At 49.5% G+C, this 19,391-nt stretch overlaps 3 protein-coding genes across 17 annotated transcripts in view; 1 reads left to right on the forward strand and 2 right to left on the reverse strand.

Moving 5' to 3' along the window:
• Nucleotides 1-109: 109 nt before the first annotated feature.
• On the reverse strand, nucleotides 110-2,072 carry H2AZ1 (H2A.Z variant histone 1). The gene is made up of 5 exons (XM_068681820.1): nucleotides 1,916-2,072; nucleotides 1,482-1,559; nucleotides 1,191-1,304; nucleotides 622-751; nucleotides 110-521 (listed from the first exon to the last, which is right to left on the reverse strand). Exons 1-5 carry the CDS (start codon nucleotides 1,916-1,918, stop codon nucleotides 460-462), a joined length of 387 nt encoding a protein of 128 aa, XP_068537921.1. The 5' UTR covers nucleotides 1,919-2,072; the 3' UTR covers nucleotides 110-459.
• Nucleotides 2,073-6,189: 4,117 nt separating this feature from the next.
• On the forward strand, nucleotides 6,190-8,782 carry LOC137856434 (uncharacterized). Its single transcript, XM_068681819.1, has 5 exons — nucleotides 6,190-6,701; nucleotides 6,900-7,041; nucleotides 7,142-7,187; nucleotides 7,518-7,604; nucleotides 7,961-8,782. The coding sequence occupies exons 1-5, from the start codon at nucleotides 6,435-6,437 to the stop codon at nucleotides 8,055-8,057; spliced, it is 639 nt and encodes a 212-aa protein (XP_068537920.1). The 5' UTR covers nucleotides 6,190-6,434; the 3' UTR covers nucleotides 8,058-8,782.
• A 7,898-nt stretch (nucleotides 8,783-16,680) lies between these two features.
• Nucleotides 16,681-19,391, reverse strand: part of EMCN (endomucin) — a 77,634-nt gene continuing 74,923 nt past the window's right edge. For 8 of the 15 annotated variants that reach the window (XM_068681809.1, XM_068681799.1, XM_068681801.1 and 5 more), the window contains 3 exons: nucleotides 19,263-19,346; nucleotides 18,655-18,863; nucleotides 16,887-18,456 (listed from right to left, as the gene is read on the reverse strand). The gene's annotated coding sequence lies outside the window, so the exon portion shown is untranslated. Of the gene's footprint in view, nucleotides 18,457-18,654; nucleotides 18,864-19,262; nucleotides 19,347-19,391 lie in introns of all 15 variants that reach the window. The other 7 variants (XM_068681803.1, XM_068681802.1, XM_068681804.1 and 4 more) reach the window with 7 other exon arrangements.

The raw sequence follows: 19,391 nt of genomic DNA on the forward strand, positions 1-19,391 counted from the left end.
TTTTTCCCAGTGGTATTTCCTAAGCACACTTACTCCCCAAGGATGCCGTCTCCCACACACGTTCTGTACAAACCAACCCTTTTTCACTTCCTGGACAGGACACGGTCGGTACTCATAGAACATTTATTGAACATTTCCACTCTAGTGGATGAAAAGTCTGTACAAAACCAAAACATTTACTTCGTCAAATCGCATTTACTTCGCCGGACCAATCTAAAAACAGTCAGCTCACTCCAAAACCCACCGCAAATACAATAGCTTCTCTGAAGCCATGGTAACACTTAAATACGGTTAAGACTTCAATGCAGAAATTTGGTTTGTTAGAAAGCTCAGGCGAGCTTCAGCTTCTTAAAGTTACAAAAAGGCAAAATTGTGTTTCACAGATACAGTCCACTGGAATCACCAACACTGGACAAGAAGTACTTAGAGTCCTGAGATAACAAGGGATCCTCGCAGCCTTTAGACAGTTTTCTGTTGTCCTTTCTTCCCAATCAGAGATTTGTGGATATGCGGTATTACACCTACGGGAGAGCAACAGTTAAGATAACGTTATTTCAACTGTTTTGCTTGTTTCCACGCTTCACAAACGGGTAGAGGCCTTGCCACAGGCAGTTTACGTACCACCACCAGCAATCGTTGCCTTAATGAGGGAGTCCAACTCCTCGTCTCCTCTAATCGCGAGCTGCAAGTGACGGGGAGTGATACGCTTCACCTTCAGGTCTTTGGATGCGTTCCCTGCCAGCTCAAGAACCTTCAGACAAGAATGTTTTTCAGAGGAGTTACACAAATCAACTGAGACCAACTGCATGGCCTTGACCATTTTACTCCCTGCATCAGATGCGCTGTCAGCGACAGCACAGGATGCATCTTTAAGGGCTCCTCCTTTCAAGGTGTGGCTTTAGGAACAAAATATTTTACAGCAGACACAAAGTGCCGCAGCTATGCATTTTATCAAGTCCTTCAGACTTCCACCCCGGCTGTAAATCACAGCTATTTGATCCATAGAAAATGCAAAGCAAGAAATTCCATGCATACTTGGCAACTCCCCGAGGAAGCACACAGCTAAAATTGGCGCAAAGCGAGTGAAGAGTTCACACCCCTGCCCAAATTTGCCAGAGACAGGAGGCTGTGGTCACTGTGCCATTTTGGCCCTGAGCAGTGTGTGTGTGCACCCCTGGCAGGCGCTTTACCTCAGCTGTCAAGTACTCCAGGATGGCAGCGCTGTACACAGCAGCTGTGGCTCCCACACGCCCATGGCTGGTAGTCCTAGACTTCAGGTGCCTGTGGATGCGGCCTACAGGGAACTGGGAAAGTAACAGAAACATGAGCAGGCTGTGACCGCAGGGATACCCTACAGGAGCAGCGGATGCGGGCTCCTGACACCACCCGCGCACCCCGCAGCCCATCAGCAGGGCTCAAAACAACACAAGCGGGCAGACACGAGGCCCACCCCGCTTCTCCACCGCTCCCTGGCTCCTCACCTGCAGCCCGGCGCGCTGCGAGCGGGACACGGCTTTGGTCTTGGTCTTCCCGGAGTCCTTCCCGGCTTTGCCTCCAGCCTGACGACGACACCAGAGCCCTGAGGGCGGCCGCGGCGCCGCACCGCGCATGCGCCCCCCTCCTCACACCCCCCCCCCGCCCCCCCCCCTCCGCGCTGCGCCTGCGCACTGCCCACCCCCCCCAGCGGCCGCGGCCCGCCCCACAGCGCATGCGCGGCCGCCCCTCCCTCTCCCCGGTGCCGCCACTGCGCATGCGTCTCCCCCTCCCCCCCTTTGCCGCCTACCGGCGGTTAACGGCCCGCGCCGCCCGCCAACGGCCGCCTCCCCTCAGCCCCTCAGCCGCCGCCATGAGCCGGCGGCGCCGCCGCACGTACACACAGCTCTTCCCCCCTCACTACACCTCCCCGCCCCCTCACCATAGCGGAGCAGCAGCGCGGGTGCTGTCGGAGGAGGAGAAGGAGAAAGAGGACGAGGAGCCCGGCCCGCAGCACCGACCGGCCCCGACCCGCCGCGATTCAAACTGCGCCCGCTCCCGCCTTCCCCCGGCCCTTTATAACCGCCCGGCCGCCCGCATCCGGGAACCCCGGCCCGGCCGCCGGCCAATCACAGCGCTCAGGGGGCGGGGCGATGCCCTAGCGACAGCCAATGGCGGGGCGGGGCGGGGCCGGCCGCGCTCTGCGGCGCTCTGCGGCGCTGCGGCTCAGGCCCCGCCCCCCCTTAAAGGGACAGGCGCCCGCCAGCGCCTGAGGCGGGGGGGTTGGCGCTGGGGGTTTGGGTCACGGTGCTCGGAGGTGCTGGTGGTTTCTGTCAGCGGGAGTTGGGTTTGAGTTGGAAAATAAATAAAAATAAAAATAAAAATAAAAATAAAAATAAAAATAAAAATAAAAATAAAAATAAAAATAAAAATACAATCCAGATTTTACAGAAGGTTGCGGGAGTTGGTTGAGGTCTCGTTCCTTTCCCTTAGAACCCCACAGAATCACAGAATTTCTAGGTTGGAAACACCTCAGGATCACCCAGCCCAACCTCTGACCTAACACTAACAGTCCCCACTAAACCATATCCCTAAGCTCTACATCTAAACGTCTTTTAAAGACCTCCAGGGATGGTGACTCCACCACTTCCCTGGGCAGCCTGTTCCAGTGCCTCACAACCCTTTCAGTAAAGAAGTTCTTCCTAACATCCAACCTAAAACTCCCCTGGCGTAACTTTAGCCCATTCCCCCTCGTCCTGTCACCAGGCACGTGGGAGAACAGGCCAACCCCCACCTCGCTACAGCCTCCTTTGAGGTTCCCATTAGCCCCGTTCAGCACGCACCGAAGAGCAGGGCACGTAGCTACGAAGCTAATGCTGAGGTGTCTGCGTATTGAATGCAGTTTATGTAGGGTTAGGGACGTGCCACAGGGTGTGAAACTAGTCTCGGATCACCTCACGCTACAAGCCCCTCGCCACAACTCCCTCCCTAATATTTCAGAAGTGAGAAGTTAAAACTGACTCAGATGTCTCTCAGAGCACAACCACCTCGTGGTGGGGGTGGGAAGATACGCTTCAATGGGGCAGAGCACAGTAAATTGGCCTTTGTTGGTCCAATTAACATTGATAGGTCCCTCTGATCAGCTTGGACAATGTGCAGGGTTAATTTTCCTCTGTCTGCAAAGTGCAGGGTAGACGTAGGTTTTGCTTAGCGTGTGGATTTACAGATCTATTTTCTGACATTTCTGGTTTTCAAGCACCTAGCTGTGGCACACCAGGGCACAAGGGAAGGGTTTCTTTATTCTGTTGTGTAGCATGTCCAGCGCAGTAAAGGACAGGAGCCCATAAGGCACGTTTAGGCAACTTGGATGGACTCATCCTGCAAAGCAGGGACCCCTTCCCACCCCTCACTAACCACCAGGCCGTGAATGTGGTATTGTCTGGATACATCACAAGTCTGTGACCTTGTTAACAGAGTTAATTGCCATCTAAAATGGACAAAGAAGCAGCACAGCTGCCCGCAACTGCACCTGAAAGGGCAGTCTCCCTCAGGTCTCCCTGCTGGCTGCCGTGCCTGGGTTCAGGAGGATCACCTGCTCTGTGGTGCCGCGTGTGGTGATGAATGGGGGCAATTGCTGGGTTTAACAGATACGTTTGATAATCTGGTATCTGGAAACAGCTTCACACATCTCTGTAATAGATCTGCAGACAACGTGTGCATGCTGATTATCGGAGAGACTCGAGCTCCCCTTATAGCTACGGTCCTGCTTATTGTACACCTTTCTGTCTGCTATTAATTGTGCCAGAATGGCTGGTCTGAATAGATTTTTATCTCCTTCTTGCTTAGCCAGCTGTGAAGGGAGGTTGTGGAGGCAAAATGAAACCAGAGCCTGTCAGGGACCATGCCAGCTACACGTCCTTGCCCACCTCCTGCCCATTGCCCTGCAAGGAAGGCCTTCCTGCTGCACACCTCGGTCCCCCTTGCTACCTCCATCTGAGCTCCATCCAGCAGGGTAACTGAGGTGAGGAGCATTCACACTGGTGTTGTGCTCTAAAGTCATGTGTGAGCATGCACTCAACCACCTTCAAGCTGGCGAACAAGGAGGGGGAATCCAATCTGCCCCATGTTGCCAGTGCCTAGGGGATGCTTTGATTAAATAGACTCGTGCCAGTTATATCAGTTGGGTTATACCCGTTTCTTTTCCTAACAAAGTGAATCGGAAAAACTCCTTGAGGCTAATCAGACAGTGACACTCTGAGGCAGTGCCTGGACTCTGTCTGAGGTGGCGAGGTCGGTGTGTTTGCTTTGAACTGGCAATGTGCTAGGGGCATGGCTTATTTTGGTTTCATAGCCTTCATCTACCATTCTTTCAACAATTGTATGTTTCTTCATTCGGGACAAAGCATAGCAAACCTTAGGAAAACAAATGAGAAGGGACAAACACAGTGTTCACATACAGGTTTTGGCGCAATCCATTATTATTCTTTCCTTTCTTGTCTCCCTGGGACTCAGTCTAGGCTCCAGGTCTCCTGAACAGTGATGTTGTCCTATTAGCTCCTTCCAGTCACAGCCACCCATTCTCCTTCCAGCATTCAACATCCACCTTTCAACTGAAATGGGGCATTTAAGTGCTTCCAGCCCTAACCACACTGACACAGCAAGGAGGAAAGGAGAAACCACATGATTAGCAAAACCTTTCACGTGAAAAAGAAATGTGGGGAAAAATGTGTTTTCCTGAACGTGGCTGGCTCCAGGTTCTCAATCAAAATGCTCATTTGTACGAGATGGAAGTCGTTCTTCAAAACTTGTTTGCTGTAGATGAAAGGGGAAATAGAAACACCACTTGCCCTTTGTCCTTTCCTTGCCAAAGCCATGGCAAAGAGAAGTGATCCAACTCTTCTGTGCTGGTAGGAGGCAGCTACTACAGCCATCACTGGCTGCTGCATCGACAACCCAATTTACTTTTTCCTTGTGCTGAAGGCTGATTTTTGCAGAGAAGCAGCTCAAGCTCACTGCAGGCATGAGAACCATGACCACATCTGGCTTATAGCACAAGCATGCCCCTCACTGATAACGTGCCATTAATTAAAGAGCAAGTAATGACACTTTCCCATGTGTCACTGCAGTCACCTGCAATGAAGAACTGCAAGCACCAGGACCTGACTGTGCAGCGAAAAGTGTAATTTCATTGAGCTAGGTCAGGTGTCAGGGTGAATCTACTGCAGATACTCCTTTATGAGCAATGGTAACAGTAACTCAGGAGCTTACTTTTGCCAAAATTTGGGATCTGCAGCTACAGATTGGTTCATTCCCAAGCAGAATAACTCCATGAGGTTGTTGTTGCTGTTGTTTTTCATCTTTAACTTTAAATTCCAATAATTGTAGCTTTAAAAAAAGGGTAAATGAGCATAAGGACACTGCAGCCTATGTCCTTCTCCTCAGGGTTTGCTTTAGAAGCAGCTGACCCTACAGTGCAACTGTTCATGTCCCATTCGCTTCATACACCCTGAAAATGCTTTGCATTTTGATCAAGAGGATGAGGAGCATGAGGATGGGCCTCAGACTGTAGTGTGGCCATGACCAAGCAAATAAGGTTGGCCCCACGATGGCAGCACAACACCAGAAATGAGAACTTTACCTCAATGCAGACGGATGAAGGGTTTCCTCTTCGATAAGGGTTTTTAGGCTGAGTCATCACTGCCTTCAAAACCACAGCATGGCACTCCCCTTGTTGCAAGATTGGAAAGAAAAGAAAAAAAAACTTTTAATTTTTTTTTACTCTTAGGCAACCAGGCAAGGTCAGCCCTTTGCATGAGATGGATCTCATCTACCTTGCCACTCAGTGACAGTCCTTGGCTAGGGCTCCAGAGCAGAAAGGTAACAGGCAGGAGGCAGTACCTGGTGTTAAAAAGCAGCCATGTGCTGAGCTGTGAAGGCAAAACATGATTTACCGTCTGGAATTCACTAGGTGGAGTCACTGCAGATGAATAAAGGCACAACTACACAGCTAGAAAATGCCCGCCTTTAGCATGTAAGCCCTTTTCCAGCTTAAAAAAATAACAATAATCCCATCTCATTGAACTTTGGGGGAGAGCAGGGGTTGTTAATTATATATTTTACATGTATTATATAAATGTAAATAATTCCCTGGTTATAGCTCACTGCACCCTTTCTGATTTTCTCACCTAGGGGTAGGCCCGCATCTTATTTCACTCATTCAAAGCCCGACAGGACCCTGTGGAGCCCAAGCAACTGAGCTAACAAACTGCTCAACATCTGTGGCTCTGAGTAGCATCCTCGCGAAGCACTTGCCTTCTTGTGGGAAAAGCAAACATTTTACTTTTAATTTCTTCCTCAACTTTGCCAGATTTAGCTGTCTACCCACCCTGGCGCAGTCTGAAGGCGGAGGAGCATCCAGCACAGAGTTGAATGGTAGCAGTTTCAAAGGGCACTGGCGGAGGATGGTCACCTTTTCCGTGATCCCTCTTATCTCAGCCAAGCAGCTGGGCTGCGACCACCATAAATCAGGAGCAAAGCTGGGAGAAGGTGACCACGGGGACCTGCGGCGAGGAAGGCAGCTCTCAGAGCTCCAGCAGCGGGGAGCCATGGGGGACACCGAGCCCCCGGCACGGCGGCGATGGGTGGGAAGGGGCAGCGCTGGCTCCCGTGAGGAAAATCCTTCCCCGCGAGGTGGGGAGCCCCCCAGCGTGGCGTGGAGCACCTGGGAGGTAAGCGAGGGGCTCGGGGAGGCAGCGCTGAGTCTGGCAGTGTCAGTGCAGCCTCTGCAAAGCCCCCAGGGTTTTGTGCTCACGGGGAGCACAATGAAGGGCTTGCAGAAGATTTTGCTTATTTGGCTTTAATGGGTGCTGGAAGCAGCTCTGCATCAAAGATTGCTCCTTTCTCTCCTCACACCTCCTCTTTTGCAGCTGGTGGCTGTGGCTGCGGCCACCCTGCTGTTGCTGTACATGGTGCTGTGCTACCAGGGCTTCCATTTCTGCGTGGCTCAGGTGTATGCTTGCCTAGGGTACCCCCATGCCCAGCACATCGTGGGGCAGAGGTATCTGCAAGGTAACCATCCCTGCCAGAGGACGTTTGTGCACAGGGAACACAAACGTGGCATCGTATTTTACGTCCTCACCCCGACTCTGCTGCTTTGTTTCCCTCTCAGGAGCTGGAGTGGAGAAAAGCGAGGACCTGGCCATGCACTGGTTCAGGTGAGGTGCAAAAAAAAAAACAACTCCTGACACGGTGTCTGGCTCTTTTCTGGGAAAGCCTGTCGGGGTGTGGGAGGAGGAAAAAGAACTGGTGATATTTTTGTGGGGAGAGGTGTGCTGCACCATGGTGCGTGCCCGGCCCTCCCTGAGTCTCGCCTGGGGTCAAGACACTTCACTCTGCCTTCCCTGTCCTCTCACGCTTATTTTAAGCCAGGGGGAGGCCAAAAAAAGTCTTGAGTTTGAGACGACAGGTGCACAGGGGAAATAGTTGAATTAAGTTTATGTTTTGTATTTTCCTTTATGCCTTCCTTGCCCCCTCTCCTTCTTCAGGCAGGCGGCAGGACAGGGCCACCCTCACTCCTCCTTCAACCTGGCGCTGGGAGCTCTCCGAAACATGACGGCAGCGCTGGAGGAAGGGTAACACCGGCTGCTCCTGCCCCTTTCCACTGCAGAGGAGGGCCCCGTTCCTCCTGAGATAGGCAGAGTCAGTTGTTCAGTTTTATAAGGTGTACGTAAGACCTCCAAATCATTTCTGCTTCAGTGTGATTAGGCTGGGAGAATCACCAAACCCCAAATATGCACACCCAGACCATAGGGAAAAGCAAAGAGAAAAACAGATCGTTTTCTGAATATTAGAGAGTTGGCATCACAGATTCTTTCAGATCGAGTAGTCGTGGCCCTCTAATAAAAATCTGGGTAAATAAAAGTCAGATAGGAACCAACCAGACCTTTTTCTAGATTATTTTTTTTAACAAAGATTTCACGTCCTTCAGGGAAGTGGAGAAACTCCTCAGTGTGGCTGCAGCCCACGGGCTCCAAGAAGCTCAGGAGCTTTTGGAGAACATCCTCAAGAGCCGAAACCTGCCCTGAAAGCCTGCACCAATGCCCTTCCAGCTTTGCCTTCTTCTGCACCTTTACCAATAATTAATTGCCAGCTGGTAATCACATCTTGCACCAACTCGTCTGCTCTACGAAGCTGGATCCAGACGTTGACCTGAGCGTGTAGGTGCAGATGTGCCGTGTGTATTTCGTGTGCTGCAATGAATGATCACAGCTCATCTTTGCCATCATAAATCAGCAGGACACACGTGCGTGGTGTCATTTGTAATAGAAATAACCCTGGCTTCATAGCAAAGATAAATAATGCCCTCACTGCGTAGCTGCCTTTCCTTAACAAGCTCGCCATCACCAGTTTGGGGGGAATGTAATTAAATTGAATGATTGGGAAATAAGAGCCAACGTGCACACATACCAACAGAGACAAGCAACTGCTGGTTGACTAAACCTGGCAGAAGGCTGTGGCAACCTGGAGCAGCACCAATACTTCCCCTTGTCCACAGGCTCCTCGCAAGGCACAGAAGTAGCACTTGCACTGTTATCCCCACATGGCCTCCCCAGAGAGGCACGTTTCTCCCACCCAACTTATTTTTCCACAAGCCTTCCCCCAGGTTTTCTTTCAGCACAACCACACGAAGCACAGTGCTGAGGGAGGAGGATGCTTTGCTGCTGCTACCCGCCCAGTCACAGGCTCCTCAACTCATCCTCATTTGCTGAGGCATGCGATGCCTCGCGCCCCGCAGCTCAGCTCTGCTGGTTTGGCTGTAGAAAATAAGCCAGGAGCTTCCTGGGGTTTTCCCAGCATCAGCAGCTGCTTTGGGAGTGTTTCCCAACATAGGAAAAAAAAAAAGGAAAAAAGGAAAAGAGGCAGGCTGCCTTGCCTTTTGGAGCCACTCCCGCAGGCCCCCAGCCCTGCCGTGCTGTTTCGGGGCCATGCCCTGTGCCTGCAGCCCTCTCCTCCTTGATGCTGTCGGTACGGAGGCAATTAGGAGGATTTTCTTTCCCAAAACGCAGCTCTAATTATAATCCAATTCAGCTTATTTGAAGTACATTTGGGTAGTGTCTCCATTATGCAAATATCAATTTATTATCCTCACATTATGTTTTGACTACAGTTGTGTTGCTAATTAGAGGCAATTTGGCTGCTTTAAAAAAAAAATCCTTTCCTCTCCATGCACTTTTACTTGCAAACCACACAGAATAGATGTTCAGCACGGCACCGGTGATGAAGACCTGTGGTTAGCAGCTCCGTTTTAATCACTCTAATTGACTTTCAGTACGTTAGAAGCCACTTAAAGTCCAGGTTTTGCTGATTTACTTGGCTTTGGGGCTGGAGGCTGGAAAGAGAGAAGGGCAATTTATCCCCGTTGCAAGCACAGTGTGATGCTTCGGATAGGTTTGGTTCCTCTGTAGCATTGAGGGTGGGAGGCAGCAATGATGCTTCTGGTCTGGGAAAGATGACAGCAGCATTTTTGGATGAGGTGGCACTCAGAGAGCTGAGAATAAAGCTGATCTCGGGGCTGCGGAGCGGCCTTAAAAAAAAAACAACACACAACTCTGATAGGGTTATTCCTCCCACTGCCTTTGACAAGGACCGTAATTCCTGTTGCCATACCACCCACTTTATGAATGTATTTTCCCCTTTAATGATTGCTCGCTTGAATGGACGATGTCTTGCTAGGGAGCAAGCCAAGCGCTATTTTCCTTCTGCTGACTGACTTTTCTGCTGGACATGTTACACGTTTCTGCTGTCATGGCTCAGGGCACAAGGGATTCCCACATGTTACGTGGGCAGCACGAAGATTTCTGCACCCCAAAGCATTCCGGGGCTCTTACCTTGGAACGCCCAAAACAAGCGAACCCAGGGGTACCCAAAGAGGCTCCTGCAGCTTCAGCTCGGAGGCGTGTGCTTCTGCGGCAGGCAAACATTAGGGGTCCCCAGTGGACTTTCAAAAGCTTTGTAGGAAAAAGAAGAAAAAAAAAAAGAAACAAATAAGAAACTCTCAAGCTTCCCTGAATTTCCTTGCAACATAAATCTCACACCCACCCACCCGCCAGGCAGGCTCTGTTGATACCAGAGGCAAGAAGCAGCAGGGACGCACTGACACAGAGCCCAGCAGAAGCCACCGTGCCTTGCCAAGGGCACGGGGCAGGGCTGGGGACCACGAGAGGTGCGAGGCGATGGGAGCTGGCACCAGGGGCTTTCCTCCTGCTGTAATTTTCCTCCAGGACCTCCAGCAGGTGCTGGGAAGGGCTGGGATGCTGCGGGGTTGGGCTGGCAGGAGATGCAAAGCCAAGCTGGTCTGCACAGGGCATCCCACGAGGATCCTACAGGATCAGCATCTTATGGAGGGCACGGAGCCTGCAAATACCGTTCAAAAAAAAAGCCTCAGAAACAGCTTCACACCGCTGGGTATTGCGCTGGGGTGATTCAGGTCACGGGAGGGAGTTAATTTTACCTACAGCACAATGTCAGGAAAACCCTTTTGCCACGTATCCCACTGCTGCATATCAATGATTTGAATTACGGAGCCCCCTAGGGAGGGGAGACGAGGTGGATTTGGCTTTCTGAGGCTGAAATGAACGCTGCTTGATGCAGGTACCCAACGTAACCATCACAGCACCTTAAAGGGCTGCCACCTCCACGTGCTGACAGCTCTATATTCAGCTCGCAGATTATCTTGTGTGATAAGCCACATCCCTTCCCCAGTGGATTAAAAAGGGGAAAAAGAATACGATATCGTACCTGTAGTATTTAAGAAATGCTTAACGTGAGACAGACACAAGGTGAGCGCCGTGTTTATGCCTTGTGCATGTTCTGCATAGAGCTACCTATTTCAGCTTGGTCTTCAGGGTTTTCAGGGAAAACCCCAGTGCTTTCTGTAACCACAGACATCTCCTGGATGGTCTGTGTCCAGACTGTCTCTGGGAGATTTCTGGGGTTTGCTTTGGACATAGGGACAGGGAAAATGGGTGACCGCAGCTGGAAGCCTTAGGAACAGGCACAGCTAAAAAGCCACATGGTGATCAGCAGCACAGCAGTTCATACTGCCAGCACAGCCTGGGGATAAATTCGGTTTGGGGTCATTTGGATTTCACCTCCAACATTCAGAGAGCGAGGCTGTGGTTCTGGAGATGGCGCTGCCACTTAAACCCATAGAATCAGGTTGGAAAAGACCCTTAAGATCCCCCAGTCCACCACTAAACCACGTCCATAAGTGCCACATCCACACATCCCCTAAATAAATCCAGGGATGGTGCCAGCAGCTATTCAGCCAACGTGTGAATGCAGACCCAGGGCAGCAGCTGGCATCTCCCTGAAGGAGTCAGGGCAACGCACAAACCCAAGGGAAGACCTCCACAAGCCTCAGGGGTGTGACAAAAATCAAGCTGCTGGCATCAGGACTAAGACAAAAACCAGATGTGGAGGACCAGGGGTGAATTGCAGCCCTAGCAGTGACTTCCCAAGGGTGACAGCAGGGTCTCCAGCACCGAGGTTTTCTTCCAGATGACCTCTGGTTGTGTGAGTGCTGTAATGGCCTGCTCAGTAGGAAAGACATACCCTAAGTTTTCGGCTGTTTCCTTCAGCACAGATTTTCCACACTTCAGTTAATCAGAGCTTACTACACGAAACAACATCATGTCCCTTTAGTGGCTTCTAATTACTTTGAAATTTCCCCCAATTATCCAAAACCATAATCAGGAAAATATTTAATGCATATACAAGTCATTACCCGAATGCATCTAATCCTGCTCCTTTCCCTCTACTGCAATCTAGCTGAAGCCCCACGGTTTTCACTGGCCAGCAGAGCACCAAGGAGATGCAACGTGTGCAGTACGAAGGAAACGTGGGAAAGGTTTAATGGGAAGCTTCCAACGTGGGAAATGTTTTACAGGTCCATCCACATGGGACTCTGTCACGAAGGTTAGTGGTAGATTTGGGGGAAGCTATAACAGTATCTCATGGAGTATGACTGAAATTTCTTCGGTCATACTGAAGAAATACAGAGAGAGACGGCTCCCGGCACGAGGACGTGTTGTCAGTGATTCAGGGAAGATGAATGCTGCCTGTAACACCTCACTGCACCGGGGGCTGGCGGTGTGGGAGAACATCAGCACAGCGTTATTGCCTCCCGGACACACACACACTCAACCCCTGCTGAGGCTTGAGCCTCCCAGTAAAGTAATCCCGTGGCAAAAAGTAACCCGTCACCGCTGACAAGAGGCCATCCCGTCCTCCCTCGTGGCGCCTAGGGCTGAGGAGAGCCTGCTTTAAAGCAATGAGTCTCCTCTGCTGAGCAAAGACAATGTTTTAGCTCAGGGGTCTTACGGATAACAAGTCCCATTTTTCCAGGCTTTGGCAATTTTGTCTTCCTCTGCCTAGGGGTTATTGAGCAAAACCATCCACACGCAGTGCGCACAGCTCATCCTGGGGAGCATCGCAGCTGAGCCATCCTTGGCTGCTTGCCAGCCACAATAAAGAGATATTTAATTTATTTTAAAGGCAGAGACAAACACGGAGATCCAGAATGGCTGTGACTGGTGCCCAGGCACCCACATCTAGCTGCTGACCCAGCTTCCAGCCCTGCTTTTCCAGCCCCATTGACACCACAACCATAGACGTGACTTACCAACACATCGCTTTCAAGTGCTGTAGAGCCGATGTTGCATCTTAGTGGCGTAAAGACGGGAACAGCCACATTTCTCATACTTCTCAAGTTTCTTTTAATCCTTTCGAAAGAGCACTGTGAGATGGAGAACAAAATTGGTTGAGACCCCATGAAAAATCCAGGCGCAGGAAAACAGAAACTTGGGGAAAAAGTGATTAAACTACCACTTTTGTCCATAGCTTTACTATGTTTGCCTTTTGATACGGGGTTAACGAGAGGCATTAACATACACATGCACCATCTGAGTCTCCTCCAAAAATAGGTAGAGACATAAACAGTTGCAACTTCATTGCTTGTATTTAAAAGATAATCTTCACCTATTGCCTGAAGCAGTCAGTCGGTGACTCTTGTTGAAGTGAGGAGCATGCAATGAAATAATCAGGCTGCCAATCTGCAAGCATATTATATATATATATTTTATTATTATTATTATTTTTTTTAATCTCTGCACTGCATGGAGTTTAACTGAGAAGTTGATTGCCATGAGATCTGCTGAAGACCCAAGATGGGTCCAGAATTAATTTGTTATTTAGCAAGAGCTTAGTGCCTGGGTGCTATTGAAAACCAATCTTGGTGTTCAAAAGAAAACCCAACAGTGAGACAGCCGCCTCCACCTGGTGTATCTGCTGCTCCCCGTAAAGCAGCCATTTAATTGAGTGGCAGCAAGAAGTCAGCTCAACAGGATTAGAGCAAGTGCTGCCAGAGCTTAATGCTGACCAGATCCCTTTCACTGCCAATTTTCTTCTGAAATGAATAGCTGGCCATCAAGGTCTCCACCGTGGCTGGCTCTCACCCGGCTCTCCTCTATTTGTGTCTCACATCTGCACAGTTGTCTGCCTAAAAATAGCTAAACTGGATGATTTCTCCCTCTCCCATTTAACTCACCCACACAGCGCTGGTTTATGCTCTTTTTTTTTTTTTTCCCCGAAACGCCTGCATGCTGGTGTCCAGGTTATCACCAATGAGATCTTTGTGAAAGACTTCCAAGCAACATATAAGTGGTTTTGCCCAAGCTCTGATAAATACCTGCTTAAGATAAGAGAGATTTTATCACAAGAAAAAAAATCCAGCATGTTTTCCCCCGAAGCCCCAATTCAGCAAAGCACTTGAGTCCCTGCCTGAATTACTTCGTATTAAATTTATAAAGCAGGACGAGTGACTGACTTGGGATCTTTGGTCTGCAGAGCACCTCCAGCTGTGCTCAGGTGGGATGCCTGCAGCCTGTTCACAAAACAGCAGCCACAGCCATCATACGGCTCACATCTTAGAGGAAAAAAAAACAAACAAACAAACAAAACAAAACAAAAAAAAAACACACAAGAAAAAACAAACAAACAAACACCACACACATTTCCCTTCTTACAAGGCGTGTGGAGCCCAGCAGAGAGAAGCTTCCTGAAACTATTTTCAAGACATGCATGCATCCCTCTTTCTACATCACAGCTCCATCACCTAGGTGCTCCATGGCTCTGGTGATGGGTGGGGTTGTTCAAAGAAGGTGCCCAGTGGGTTTCTGGAGCAGAGGTTTCCATTACACAGGAAGCCCTTGTGGTCAGCAATACAACTGTTATTTTTCAACAGTTTTGTCCTGAGCTCTGGAAAACCTTCTTCTTCTACGTTTGTGATCCTCTGAAGGAAGGGCAGGGTTAAAATAAAGCAAAGATGAAGCCTATCAATGTGGGATCCCGTGTCACAGCACTTGGTGGAGCAGCAGGGAGGTGGGACTGGTTTGTCCCTGCTTTGTGTGAGCATTGCTTCTCCTTGGCCAGCTCTACCACGAAGCTCATGGCCTCACAGGATTTCTGCCTCATTTTTATTCACAGGGTGGATTTACAGGGATGGAAAATTGAACTTGTCCAGGGAACCACGAAAGGCTGTTTCTTTCAGGTGTTTGCCTTTTGGGGCGAGTAATCGGCTCACATGCAACATCTGCTGGAGGCATTTGCATCCAGGGCTTCCACACCTCCATTCTCATCCATGAGGGCTCCTGTTTGAAAGACTTTGCTGATACGACACTTCATTGCCTGGATCTCCTGACCACCTCTTTAAGCCTGGTTCCTCTCCCCTGACTCCATTAACCAGCTTGCTCCACAAAGCAGTGGCATGGCAGGAGGCAGTTGTGTGAAGTCCAAGCAGCGTGACGCCCCGGCCTCCTGAGCTACTCCACCAGCAGGCTGCAGGGCAGGCCCTCCTGCACACAGAAGCTCTTAAGGATATATACTTAGCTTCAGAGCCATAGGTAGAGGATGCAAGCAATGGATCTGGAGCTCCAGGAGGGTTTTTATTTGTCCTGTTTGCTGGAGGAGAACAGATGGGTTGGAGGGAGCTCTGGTCCTACCTTAGCAACACGCTATTTCTGTCGTGTGAGTGAATCCCTTCCATTTCCATGAGGTCATTTTCTTTCTGAGGTCTCATGGGCAAAGATGATCACGTCCTACCCTCTCCAGAGGATGAGGAAATGAGTTCAAGGCTGAGAAAACAGATGGATGGCCTGATTATCACGGTAGCCAGCTCCAGCGGCAGGATTTGCTCCTCGTGTTGCAAAGTGAGGCTGGGCGCTTCATGCTGGTTTCTGCTCTCCAGCACTAGGCACGTCAGCGTACTTCAAGCTGAAGTAGGCTCTTGTAAGCTCAGCATCACTCTGATTGCTGTAGCCTCTAATCTTGAATAATTATCAGTCACAAGCGCTCCTCAGGGCTTAGCTTGAGGACGGCTGGAGCCACCGTACTGCACAAGGCTCCTGCTGAAGGAGAGGGGGTGGTGGGCAAAAGGGAGGTCCCTGGGCTCCATCCAGTCTGTGTGACACCATATGGGCCTGGTGCAGCTGCTTTGGGGAGTCCTGCCTCCGAGTAGGAGAATTTGCTGTGGGTCACCTATTGTGGTGGCTCGAAAGAGGAGCAGGCCGCCCAAAATGGTGGGCTCTTTGGGGTGAGATGGCACAGGCACTACCAGGTGAGTTTGCTCAAGAGCAAAGGGAGTTACACTCGCTTGAGATCCAGCTTTTCCTTCATGAAAGCAGTCCGGCCAGCCCTCCTGTTTCGAGGCTGTGGTGCTGAGACATGTTTCTGCCCTCATCTGCAGCAGATCTCATCTCCACTGCTCACCAAGCGGTTCATGAAGGGAGGAGCTGAGATCCCCACTGGCTGGGACCACAATGTGCGGCCTTCATGGTGAGGAGTGTTTCACAGCAGGCTCCGTACAATGAACGACAAAAATAGGATCCTTATTCTCGACACAGACAAGCCCCTTTCATTCTATAAAATTGTCTGTTTAGGGGTAGTGCTACGACAGCAAGCGATTGCTGTCATGGATCTAGAAAGACAAAAGGGCAGCAGAGGAGGCCAGCCTCCCACGGTGGTGCTGGAGACCGACCTCCACAAGCACTGCCAGACTAGAAGGTGATGACAGACATTAAAACCATCACAGGTACAAAACCCAAGGCAGGTTACAACAGCCAGATCGCAGCAAGACAGACTTGGGTGCTAGGGAGGTGCTGCAAACCTGAGGGTTGCATCGTACACACCCTCCATCCTTTACAAACAAGAAGTGAAATAAAAATAAATATAATTAAAAATAAAAATAAAAGACAAACAGGATAGGTGCAAGAGGTCAAAAAACTTACATTGACAAGTTAATGCAGTTGTGACATCTGGTACTGAAGCGGTTTTCATAAAGATCTGACCATCAACGTGAGGGGACCCCTTTAGTTCTCATGCAGAAGAAAGGCACCTGCCTCAGCCGCTCCCAAAGTGGCACGTTTCCTTTGGGTCTGGTCCCAAAAGAAGTAAGAGAAGAACGGTGTTTGTTATTCTGTTGTTTTTTTTTTTTCCCCCCCCTTCAAGAGAAAGGCAACCACAGACCCATGCTGTTCCCTGGTGGGGCTCGGGGACATCAGCTGCCTGGGATGGGCTCCCAGCACAGTGGGATTTCAGGCAGAGAAGTCACTGGTGTTTTGGGGTGAATGGGACATTTTCCTGTAGTTTGAATCACAGCTAAGCTGCAGTTTCTTCCCAGAAGTTCAGCCTGGCCTCACCGAGTGGCATCAGGGAATTAATTAAAGCAGGAAATTAATTGCAAAGATTACGGGAGGAGCAGGAAGACCCCCTGCTTGGCCCCCTGCCTGAAGACGCATCGGGCCGAGGATGATTTCCCAGCCAGCAGCAGCAGCCCCTGCCACGCCACGCACCTCTGAAGTGTGCTGTGCTGAGCCGCACTTCAGCTGATTAAACTAATTATCACTGCTGGCTTAATGAAGTCATTTGCCACTCAACTACATTATAGCCACTGTGAAGTATTCCTCTTCTCTCAGTGTCCACCCGAGGAAGCCATGGTGTTGGTGAGGAGGTCGTTGTGCTCTTCTGGGTTACTACAAGGAAAGCACATCGCTCCCTTTACGCAGACAGACCTTCCGGAGCAGTTAAGAGTGGGTTAATCCTGCCTAGATGAAGCGTATGGTTTCATCTTACCTGCTGGAGGGAAAAAACACCCAAAATTTCGCAGAAGCACTGCTGCAATACAGGGAAATACAAACAGCCGCTTTCTGCTCTGGTGGAAGGGAGCTATTTTAACAGAGAAAAAATAAACACACAAAACCCATGAAGATAAAGCACACAGCAAGCATCACCACCACCCTGCAGCCACAGCTCCTTATACCCTGCCACCCTCATTGCCCACCTGTGCAGGTCCTCCCCACCCTCTCCCATCACCACTCCCAAACCTTTCCCTGCCATTGCCAGCTCTGGGAGGGATTTAGGGCATCAGGGATTTAGGGGTGAGTTAAAACTCCTCTGCTCTCTCCATGAAGCAAGGGCCTGGTGCAGAGGAGGAGGGGTGGGAAAAGGAGGATGAAGAGATGGAGGAAGAAGGAGGAGAAAGGGGGGCCTTAGTTCATTCAAACCTCCCATTCACCTCACATTGTTTGGGATGCTGGAGCAGCTCCAGAAGAATACAAAGGATTAGTCCCTGGCTCATTAACCTGACTGATTACTCCTAATCGGGAGGCTGCCCCGTCATGCTTCCCCACACCAGGATGAGTAAATCCCGCACTTTAGGCACTAAAAAGGCTTTCCAGGGTGTGCTTCTAGAGGAATTGCAGTCACCAAGCAGTAAATCCATTTCTAAGGGAAAGTGCTTGGTCATCTGTGGGGACGCCTGACTGTATCATGGAGAAATGAGACCCTAAAAAAGTGTCTAAAGCTACAGGTCTGGGGAAGATAAACATTTGTTCTGCCTCCCTCTTGGAAAGGGCAAAAAAAAAATAAAACAATTTAGGCAAACAAATCTATTACTGCTTACATAAAACGTAGCAGATATTTGCTCTGTAGCATATTAGCTGAAGGATGAATAGGTTGTAGTCCAAAAAAATGAAATACTGGGGTGAGTGCCAGAGATCCCGCTAACAATCTCTTGGCTTCCCAGCCACGAGCAGACCCAAACTGGGGAGGAAGCCATGGGGCCACCCTGGTGCTATTTGAAAATGGTTAAAATAATCTAATAAAAAAATGTAATTTTCTCCTCCACAAAGCAGCGTGGGGCTGAGCCCTGTGAGAGCCAGCTGGAGCAGGTCACCTACTCACGAGCCCAGTTTTGCTCCTGTCGAATTCAAGACGCACTTTTGAACTCCCAGGCAGCTCCTTCGGGACCATTTGGAGCACGATGCTTGTGTTACTTACTTTATGGCTCTTAAAGGCAGCCGCAGCGATTTCACCAAGACTTCCACACGTGGCCCTGGTGCTGGGAACAGAAGTGAAGGGCATATATGCCTGAGGAAGAGAAGCAGAGAAAGGGTTTCTTCATGTATCTTTATCTTTTTTTTTTTAATATTTTTTTTTAAAAAAAGATACATTAAGATTTTTTTTTTTTTTTTTAAAAAAAAGGAAAACTCTTCTGAGCAAGCTGAAGGAAATTCTCCACCAGCTGCCAGCAACAGGAGACATCAATAACTAGGCGGGAGCTCTTACTTCATAGTTTTCACGTCTGTAACTCATCATCACTGGTCTTGGGACATGCAGCCACTCGCAATGAAGCATGAGCTTTCAAGGAGGCTGTATTTTTCTCACAGTTTCCCCTTCGTAAGGACACAAAGTGTTCCTGGTGTTTTGCTGAAATATTTCCGAGGCTGAAGCCTTTGACCATGATTTCTGGCAGTCTGCTCGAAGCAGGGTACAGTCTATCGGTATAAAGGGTTGCACTGCTGAATTATAATAAAAATCGATGCCTTTGGGAGCAATAAAAATAACTCCAATATGTGACAGAAAATGAATTATAATTCAGAGTAATTCTTGGTAGACAGCATACATTTTTTTTTAATTACAATCATAACTGCTTTTTGATTCTGAGATAAGAAGTGGTTACCATAGTGACCTGATCCTTAAAAATATATTTTGCCCAGCGCTGTATAAAACACTGTATGATACCTGCGTTCACAGAAAGCAATTTAGGGAAGATGAGTTTTCCAAACACTAGGCTTTGTGTATGAAAAAGCAATATAGGTTTTACAGAAAAATAATACAATTTTGGTTACTGCCCAAAGAGCCTTTTACACACGTTTCTCTGCAAGTGTACTCACAGAAGTTGTCTCTGATCTGGTGCATACTGCAGATCTTGCATGGCTTCCGAGCTGATGTAGACTCCATAGAAATACTTCAAGCTCCTACGAAGAATTGGACAAAAAAAAAGAAGAGATCTGAGACATAAC

This window comes from Anas acuta, chromosome 4, assembly GCF_963932015.1.
Source record: "Anas acuta chromosome 4, bAnaAcu1.1, whole genome shotgun sequence".
Lineage (NCBI taxonomy): Eukaryota > Metazoa > Chordata > Aves > Anseriformes > Anatidae > Anas > Anas acuta.

Excerpts from the sequence above, each read along its gene's own strand:
- H2AZ1 (XM_068681820.1), bottom strand. Across the intron at positions 1,305-1,481 it reads CGCAGCGCGCCGGGCTGCAG|TTCCCTGTAGGCCGCATCCA; the intron begins GTGAGGAGCCAG and ends TTACTTTCCCAG. Across the intron at positions 752-1,190 it reads TGGAGTACTTGACAGCTGAG|GTTCTTGAGCTGGCAGGGAA; the intron begins GTAAAGCGCCTG and ends TCTTGTCTGAAG.
- LOC137856434 (XM_068681819.1), top strand. The coding sequence starts at position 6,435 with ATGGTCACCTTTTCCGTGATCCCTCTTATCTCAGCCAAGCAGCTGGGC. Across the intron at positions 7,042-7,141 it reads GGGGCAGAGGTATCTGCAAG|GAGCTGGAGTGGAGAAAAGC; the intron begins GTAACCATCCCT and ends TTTCCCTCTCAG. Across the intron at positions 7,605-7,960 it reads ACGGCAGCGCTGGAGGAAGG|GGAAGTGGAGAAACTCCTCA; the intron begins GTAACACCGGCT and ends CACGTCCTTCAG.